The 9,274-nt window shown below is 41.7% G+C and overlaps 1 protein-coding gene across 4 annotated transcripts in view; it reads right to left on the bottom strand.

Moving 5' to 3' along the window:
* Nucleotides 1-2,462: 2,462 nt before the first annotated feature.
* ttbk1a (tau tubulin kinase 1a) overlaps nt 2,463-9,274 on the bottom strand; it is a 54,984-nt gene continuing 48,172 nt past the window's right edge. For all 4 annotated transcript variants that reach the window (XM_044343329.1, XM_044343339.1, XM_044343346.1 and 1 more), the window contains 2 exons: nt 4,002-5,434; nt 2,463-3,891 (listed from right to left, as the gene is read on the bottom strand). In XM_044343329.1, the coding sequence (XP_044199264.1) occupies nt 3,480-3,891; nt 4,002-5,434 (1,845 nt within the window). In that variant the 3' untranslated portion in view covers nt 2,463-3,479. The remainder of the gene's footprint in view (nt 3,892-4,001; nt 5,435-9,274) is intronic.

The raw sequence follows: 9,274 nt of genomic DNA, 5'->3' as shown, positions 1-9,274 counted from the left end.
AAAATTCATCAAGATGTCTGATGAATGTCTTTTCTCCTCTTAGATTTATCTTGTAACCTTCACAAAGTAATTCAAAGCTCCACCTCAAGCGTTTCTTTAATATATCAGTCACTGATGTTCTGTAAAATGAGTACTTTTATTTCAGTACTTCATTTAAATGTAGCTGGTAATATTTTTCATGCAGGACTTTTACTTGTAATGAAGTATTTTTTATATTGTGGTATTGATACTTTTATTCATGTAAAGTACTTCTTCCACCAGTCTGCTACTACTAATAATAATTAAATAATAATATGCAGGTTTATTATTCATAACCAAATTATTATTGTCACATTTACAGACAGTTGTGATATATATTACATACATGTTACATTATTTATTACATTTCAGTGGAGACGTTCAGTTGTAGAGTCCTAAATGAAACATGAAAATAGACACAACAGATAAGGAAACGTGACCAGATAATAGTAATATATATATATATATATATATATATATATATATATATATATATATATATATATATATATATTGGAGATTGTAGGCAAAGACTGTGATGGTTCTGCAGCATTTCTGTCCAGGTGATGACGTCACATGACCCAGAGGAGGAAGAGGAGGAGGACGCGGTGGCAGACAGAAGGCAGATGTGAATCAGCAAACGTGCATTTTCATATTAAGTTTGGCAGAAATCAACAATTTTCTTTAAGTTATTGAGTTTACAAGAAGGTGTTCCCATCTCTCTGTCTCATCCCCCACAGGATGATTTATTTGTGTGTTTATTGCTTGTCTGAGTTTGAGCTGGTTTTATAGTTTAAACATCATGTTACGTCAAACACCAGGAGGCATCAGTGGTCATAATCAGCTGAGAGATGAATACAGCCTCCATATGAAACCTGTAGTTCCATCAGCTGATTGGCTGTCTGACTCTAAGCTTTCTACTTGTAAACAGGAACAAAAATATAGATCCTAACTGAAAATGTGTTATATTGAGACCTCCAAACAATTATTTCATTAAACTTAAAGGACGGTTCAAAATGCTTCCAGTGTGTTAAACCAGCAGTCAGGTGTTCATATGAACAGTGAAAGAGGTTTTCCTCGCTGTAATCATTCCTCCTGTTCATACTGGATATTAAAAGATCCTTCAAATGTGCTTTCAATGCATAAAAAAGTCTGTGTGAAGCTTCTATTCAGCTTCAGCAGTCTGAGTTAGTCATATCAAGTGGATATCTGACACATTTACAGTCTTTTTAGCATCAAATTCCCTCTTTGTGTTTCCTCGGACAGTGTTTCCCTGTTGAGCTGCAGGTGGAAGTATAGTAACAAAAAGAGGGACTTTGGCACTAAAAAGACTGTAACGTTGAAAGATATCTACTTGATTTGACTCATTTGGACGCTGAAGCTTCATATTAGCTTCAGACTGTGGATTTTGTCCTCCATCACTTCCATTGTAAGGTCATTATGAAGGGATCTTCTAATAGTCAGTATGAACAGGAGGAATGATTACAGCAAGAAACACAGGTTTCAGTAACTCTTGTTTTAAGACAGACTTGAAAAATTGTGAACCCGTCCTTTAAACGGCTAACCAGCTCCTGTAGCCAGCAGTGCTTTGCATGCTGGGATGTTGAGTGAAATCAACAGTTGCTAGCAGCTAGCTGGAGGATGAATTGAGGTCTAACCTGGACTAGCAACCCACTATGTTGTCTTCTTGATATCTGGGCAGATAGGAGCGTCTTTATTTCCTGCCCACAGACACATCTGACCAATGAGAGGAGAGAAAGTTCTCACCTGGCTTTTACTGATGCATTTTAATTCACTTGATTTTTTTTTCTGTGAAAAGAAGCTGAACCAAGTTTACCACCTCATCCACTGATTCAGACCAGAGCAAACACACTAGAGGTTTGAAAACATCCTTAGTGGCCAAATTCTGATGACAGTTCCTCAGAGAAATTTGACCTGTCTGCTATTTTTTGTTATTCGCTGAGAGGAATCCTCTCATTTGCAGGAACACCCTGATCACAGTCACATAATTACACACACCTGGAAGCTGCCCAGAACAATCACATTCTCATCTGTCGGCCACTGAGCAGCTCCACTGGAGCGGTTGGGGTTGAGGGCACCTCAGTGTTGGTAACGATGGCTTCTCTTTCACTTTATCCTGCCGGCCCAGGGATTGAACCATGACACCAACCAGCCACAAGCTTGCTGCTCTAACCTTTAGGCCAACACTGCCCTGCTTTTATCTATAGTGATTGGGCTTCAAGCCAGTAATTTGTTGAGTGTAGACTAAAAATGCAGCATGTGCCATCTTGTTGTGTCCAATCAAAACCTAAACTCTCTACAGACTTGAGACCTGTGGACAAGTAAAGATGGACCCAATCTGGCACTCTGGAAAGTCTGGACCCACATCAGGTTGGGTCTTTCTGTTTACTGGAAACCAGTGAGAAAAGAAAGACAAGACACTGTTTCACATGACCAAGACTTTACTTCACAGCTCAGTGCCCATCGACCCCCTACAAACACAACATGGGCTCCAACAACCAGCAGACCTTTGCACCATCAGCAGAATCCAAGCAGGTAAAACTTCCTCTCATGGTTAACCCTGTTTTTCTCATGCGTAAAAAACAGGCATAGTGCCAACACATTGGAACAGAAGGTTAAAGACTTGAAATGTACACTTTGCTTGGCAAGATAAAAAATAAAGATGTCTTTATGGGAAATGATTCTATTATATACAATTCAGAGCATAAACAAAATAAAAACACCCAGAAAATAGAATGATTAAAGCATGCCCATTGTCACACCATGAGGAGGAGGCGAGCAATTAATTTTGTGTTCACATCGAACTCTTCTCTTTATCCAAGACCATAGTAAGTACAGGATATAGTTAGGAATCTCTTATCATATTAATATAGTTCGGGCATTCAAGTAAGTCCAATTTGATCTTTTTTTTGTTGGCCTGTGTATCCCAATAGGAAGGGGAGAACGATATCAAATCATTTAAAGGTATAGATTTTTGTACTTGTCGTTTTCCCTCTACAAATTCAAAGTATTTGTGATATACTTTACCATGCAATGTGAACCAAGCAGGGTACTGTCAATGGAAGAGTAGTAGTATAGCTGTGGACAAGCTGGGAGTACTGTGTTAAGGTGAGAGTCTCTGGACCTGGACTTGTTGGAAGCCATGATTCTCAGCTCCAGAAACCAGTTAAATCAGGGATTGACCAGGGAGTAGCAGACGCATCCATAGCACCATGGCAGCAACGCTCCTGTACGACAGTCAGTCAAGATTACTGGAAGCCCATGAAGATAGTTCTGTAAGCTGTCCTTGGAAATAATAAGAGGTCCGTATACATTAAATGAATTGAAGGAGGTCATTGTAACATCACAGTCTAACATGGAATCAGGTGAGAACCTTTGAGGCGTAGCTTGTCCGAAGACTGATTATACACAAACATGTCTCAGCGATGAGTCTCTTTGTATTATCTAGCGGGCACTGACTTCTCCCTGGCGTTCGGTTTCCCCTTAGCTGGAGTGGCTGGTTTTGGCCTGGTCCGAGCGGGCGTGGTGCTAGAAGATGACTGAGCGGTGGCTTCCTGCGAGGCGCTGCGCCGCATGGTTGTTGTAGTCCTGGGCGGTAGCACGGGGACAGTTGGGGCTCGAACGGAGAGGGGCTGCCTGGACGGACATACTCTCTGAGGGGAGGGGCTGTCAGTCCTGCAGTGGGTGGAGCTAAGGCTGCGGCGGGTTCCAAATAGGACTCGGAGGGGCATTCGAGGGCTGCCCGACTGGACGGGGACAGCAGAAGGACGGGGACATGAGGAGGAGGACCTGGGTGGGACAGGTTTGGATTTTCGTTGGGTGCTGAGAGTGCTTAGTCCAATTTTCTGATGCCTGGGGACAGAAGAGTAAATTGAAGATGTTTTTTTCTTTGAATATTATTGAAATATTTATGCTTTAAAATTGAAACACATTTACACCAAAAGCAAGACACAAAAACATACCCATTACTGAAGGACGATGCTCCTTCGGCAGTGCTGGGCTCTGGCAAGGAGAGAGGAGAAGGAACAGTGGCAAACTTCCCTGAAGGCCTCTTTACGGGGGTGACGGGCCTGGGGATCCTGCTCCTGCACTCCTTGGAGCCCTGCTCTTCTGTTGGTTTGAGACGGGAGCTCCTCTTGGACTCGTCCGAGGTATGAGTGTCCTCCTCTGAGCCGGTGGTGGACAGAGTTTCTGAAGCCCTCCGATGCTCATCATCTCCAGAGGACAACGATGACGATGTCCCAGATAGCATCCTCCTCCTCATCCAGCGACCCTGCTGCTTCTGGACCAGCATGCGGGCCAAGTCCAGCTGCCTGGCTCGCTGCTGAAGCCGAGCCCGTGCCGAGAGGGAGGAGGACTGCTCAGAGCCTGAGTCTTCTTCAGAGATGAGCACAGGGATTCGGCTACGGATCCTGGGCTTTATGGCCCCTGGTAGCTCGGATTCGGTTATCTGAAACTTGGCAGCTTCTTCACTGGACGATGGCTGTTTTTGTTCTTGCACTGGTGACATGGCTTCTGGGACAGGCTCCAAAGACTGAGCCAGGACAGGTGATGGACCATTCTCAATTTTGGGGTGTTTGTCAACTGGTGGAGGTTGGTCTGGTACAGATTCCTCTGGAGGCTCTTCTGTCACTGGTGCTCCCGCCTGCTCATGGGTATCATCCTCTACAGCCACATCCTTCATGATGGCCAAGACTTCCCGGTCACTGTCCTTGGCAGAGTGACCGTTGGAAGACATGACATTGAGGTGTGATGTCTCTGCAATATGGATGAAAGTGCGCTCAACTTTGGTGAAGGGTGGTGAAGCAGGAGCAATGGGAGTGGAAGGCCTCAGGTCTGACCTGAGAGCAGGGGACAAACGGCCAGTCTCAGAGGGCTCTGGCTGGATTGCCTCCCCAACCAGAAGGCGGTCGTTACGGGGAGTTAGGGCAAATGGTGTGGCCAACTCGCCCTCCAGAACATGATCGCCACCAGACGGGGACTTACGAGTGTCTCCAGGTGAGAAGAGGACAAGGGTCTTGGAGGCATCCTCCAGATCAGGGTCTGCATCAGCAGCTGAGGCGTGCTCCCTTTGGCCCCTCTGGTCCTCCGCCATGAGTGTGGAAGGTGCAGCTTCCTGGCTGCGTTCAGTGCTCTTCTGACTGGCCTCGCTGTTGGACTCACTCTTTGTGACATCATCATCTTTCGGCCCTGGAGGTTCTGGGATGTCTTCCTCTGGTGTGGCGAAGCTCCGGCGTTGTGGCAAGGTACCAGTCAGCATGACTGTGAGGAAGTCGGCCCTCTTGGCCTGAAGCTGAGGAAGGATGTGGAAATGCTCCTTCTCGTCGCTCTGGCCTTTTGTCCGATAGTCTGGGGAGGGTGGTGAGGGGGTGCTCTGCTCCGTGGGCGACAACACCTGGAAACAATGCAACAACACTCTTTATTATTGTTGAATCAACTCAGAACAAGACAGAATGGAACTCCAAAAAAACATTGAGGAAGGAGTTCGCTGATACATATCACAATGCATTCACACAAGGGCAGCACACATTAGTACCTCGTAGACTTATTAACACATTGATGACACCACATGACAGATGGAAGCCAGAAATTGTGCCCATATTTATTTGGAGCACAGTATAACATGCACAATGTCTTAGCACATCTTTAAAAAAGAATATATAAAGATCGAAAACAAGTCATTTGACTTAATTCGACATTGTTGGTTAAAGATAAATTTCCTGTTGATGCTTAAAACTTAAATAGCTTGGTGGTTAGCTTGTTAGCTTGACCTCTAACTAGTAGCCTTACACATTGCCTGGACTTTGTTCAAAATCACTCCCTCATTCACTCATTCACTACTCCCTATAAAATAAGACACTCAATAGTCTATGTCATGGACACTTTTTTCGATCCATTGTGGAATTTTGAGGTCACTATATGGTGGATAAATTTACACACTTGGATTCTCAAATTTGGACACTGAAATAAAATGGCAGACAGTAAAAACAGAGGACTATGTGGTAAATAGGGAGTGATTTCGGACACAGTCCTAGTTAAATAGCAGGTTAGTTGTGTCATTATTTTCGAGGAAGCAAATGTGATAATGTGCTTTCACATTCTCCCAATAAGAACGACCACAGGAAGTGATGTATTTCCCCCCAAAACCATTTTAATGTCATTTTGGTTGTACACAAGCTTTTCAAGATTGTCTAGATTACATACATTGATATAAAAGGCACAAAAAATGCATTGCAGAGTTTATCCTTAGACAGCACGCAGTCTGATATCAGGTGATTTTCAAGTGTTTCCCTTCATAAAGATTTAACATACAGCCTGTACATACATACTAAACCCCACTAATTATCATGCTATTAGAGATTAACTGCAAACCTAATTACTTTCTACATTTCTGTATATATGTACACAGTTATCATTGGATTTACAAAAAGTTTAAAATACATGCTTTACCTGTAAATTATACAAGCAGTACTGTACAATCATATAGTGATAGAAAAAAAATGCTTACTTGTATAATACACGTGAAAGACACTCACGGATCATCACACTAAATAAACACTGTGAGCTCTTCAATCCTCTTTACCTCAACTACAGAAACTCTGCTTTTATTGCAAAAACTTCAAAGGAACATTCAGATATTTTAGCCTAGCTTAGCAAAGAAAAACTGTAGGCGGGGGGAAACTGCTAGCCTAGCCCCATTACGACAGAAAATCCATCTTACAACAACTCTGTCTGATTTACATGTTGTGTCTTATTTATTAAACAAGTGCCGAATTGATTAATATAGTTTTCATCTGTGCCTAGTGCAGAGACACATTTAGCCTAGTTTAGCAGAGAGAAGAAGCAGGTTAAAATACTAGCATTATGAGAAAATCTACCTTCTAACATATCCAAGTCTGTTTGATTTACATGTTGTATTGTGTTTATTGGACAGGTGTAGAAGCAGAAGTGTAAAAAGGAGATATTGCGGTTTTAGCAGCAGTTAGCATTGGAGCTACTTGTTGACCAACAGCCGCTGGGCACAGTGACTGCACCCAGCATCTCTAAAGTCCTGAACTCACAGTGGGTTATCAGGTTTGAGCTCTGTATGAACTCTACCATCAACTAGCGCTGCCGCCTAAACGTGTTTTTGTTTTAGCCGTGTCATCGTACACAGAGCAATGAAGAATAACAGTGTGGGAGACTCTCGATAGATTGCTACGACCTGCAAGGTGTGGGTCACGTGACCAACAGGGGTAACTTAACTAGCACTAACGCTAGCAAGCTAATCTGTTTGCATGTTTACTTCCATCTGCCTGACTATTGTGAACTGGTATATTCTAATCTTTCAATAGGAACTGATTATTGAACATTACGTTTGTTGTTGAGCTAATTGAGCTGTGTCGCTTATCTCATATTTCTCTAGTGATGAACAGATCTGCTGGAAGCCTTGAGCTGGGTGATAAACCCAAAAATTTGAGGGAAAATTCAGTGATAATAGAACTGTAAGACACACTGAAAACATTTGACGGAATCCTTAAATATTTGCATGATTATTCAAGATGGATATAATATATTTTGGAAGGAGGTTAGTTGGTTACAAAAAATAATAGAGGTGAAAGAATAAAGAAACAAAACATCGGTAATAATGTTCAATATTTATAAAACTATTGATAGATAAGAAAAAGCAGGGACCTCTGAGAAGGACTATTTTGAGATCTGTGACAGACATGAATATATGATATATACATACAGTATCTGAAATACATATCATGGAAATGTTTTTTTGTGTGTTTGTGCTGTATGCCAATAAAAAATAATTTAGAAAAAAAAGAAAAAGCATGAACCACAAGCACATGACTGAAAAGTCCAATATTTGGGCAAAACTGGAAGATTCGTATTTGGGTACAACCCTACTGTCAACTACATCCAGCTGACTACAGGAAGGACTTTTTACTAGCTTGTTACTGTAAATAAGGTAGGAGCTAAGCTAGCAGATTCCCCCTGCTTCCAGTCTTTGTGCTAAGCTAGGCTAAACACATCCTGAACATGTCTTTGTACTGGATGCACAGAGATGAAACTGATATCCACCTTCTACTCTGGAGAAGATGGATATTTTTAAGATTTCCTAATAATCTGAATGTCCCACTAAGAACCAACTACTAGTGACACAAAGAGTGAGTTTATGTAACGGTTATGACAGGTGAGGTCCATACTGATCTGCTTAAGAAACAGATGAATGTAGCATAGAACGAAGCTAGCGTGTAAGTACAAGTGTTCACCTTTAAAAACACACTGCACTTTTGTTCTGTCTGCAGACACATTATTTGTACAGTATCACCCTGTTATTCCATAAATATCAGCACTAACATATCAAACATGGATAATGAAATGTATGTTTGGGAGAAGCATGATATAATTTTATACAATTATAGAATTCTAGTGTGTGACTCATGAGGTATAAATGTTCTGTGACGGACTGAAATACACAATCTGTGGAGCTAAAGGTGCACGTGACAACATCATGCTAACGGATTTTGGCTAATTCCTCACACTTGGTTTTGAGGTAAGTTTAAGGAAATAAAGGCTTCAAATTCACAGTATTGCAGATGTGATGTAAACACATTTTTTTGCTGTTGACAAAAATCTTAAAATGTCAACTTTTCAGAGGCTGAAAAAAAGCTGCTTCACTTTTAGTCTGAGCAGTTTTGATGTTTTTCCTCGGGTGGTTTGAAAGGTTTGACGGGCCCAGAGAAAGCAGGAGTTAGGACACTGTATATGTGACATTTCTGTTTAGCATCACATCTGAATACTGTAGAAGCTGCACTTCTACATATCATCAATTTCTCAACAACAAAACTGGAACACATTTTTTTTTTTTTGGTTTTCAAGAAATCACTTTACAAGTTACAATTGCAGGTTTACTGTTGTTTCTCGCTAAAATCAACTCAAACCCAATTCATGACATTTCATGAGTAGCAGCAGTTAGGCTGACACTACACCTCCAACAAAATTCGACGGTCAAAAAGGCCACAATGGAGTGCCATATTGTTTGGCAGGCTGGCAATATGTCTATTTGTTTAAATGTTGCACTTTGTTAAATAAATAGTTGGTGTCTTTATACAAGCATTTGCTGACAGCACCATATTCAGCAGCAGTTTGCAGCCTTTCAGAGCACATTTTGTTTGGAGTGTACTGCCAGCCTTACGAAAGTATAAAGGCTTGAAGGACAATTCCAAACTTTGTTCTTTTAGGT

This window comes from Thunnus albacares, chromosome 3 (assembly GCF_914725855.1).
Source record: "Thunnus albacares chromosome 3, fThuAlb1.1, whole genome shotgun sequence".
Lineage (NCBI taxonomy): Eukaryota > Metazoa > Chordata > Actinopteri > Scombriformes > Scombridae > Thunnus > Thunnus albacares.
This window is presented reverse-complemented; position numbering and strand designations above follow the sequence as displayed.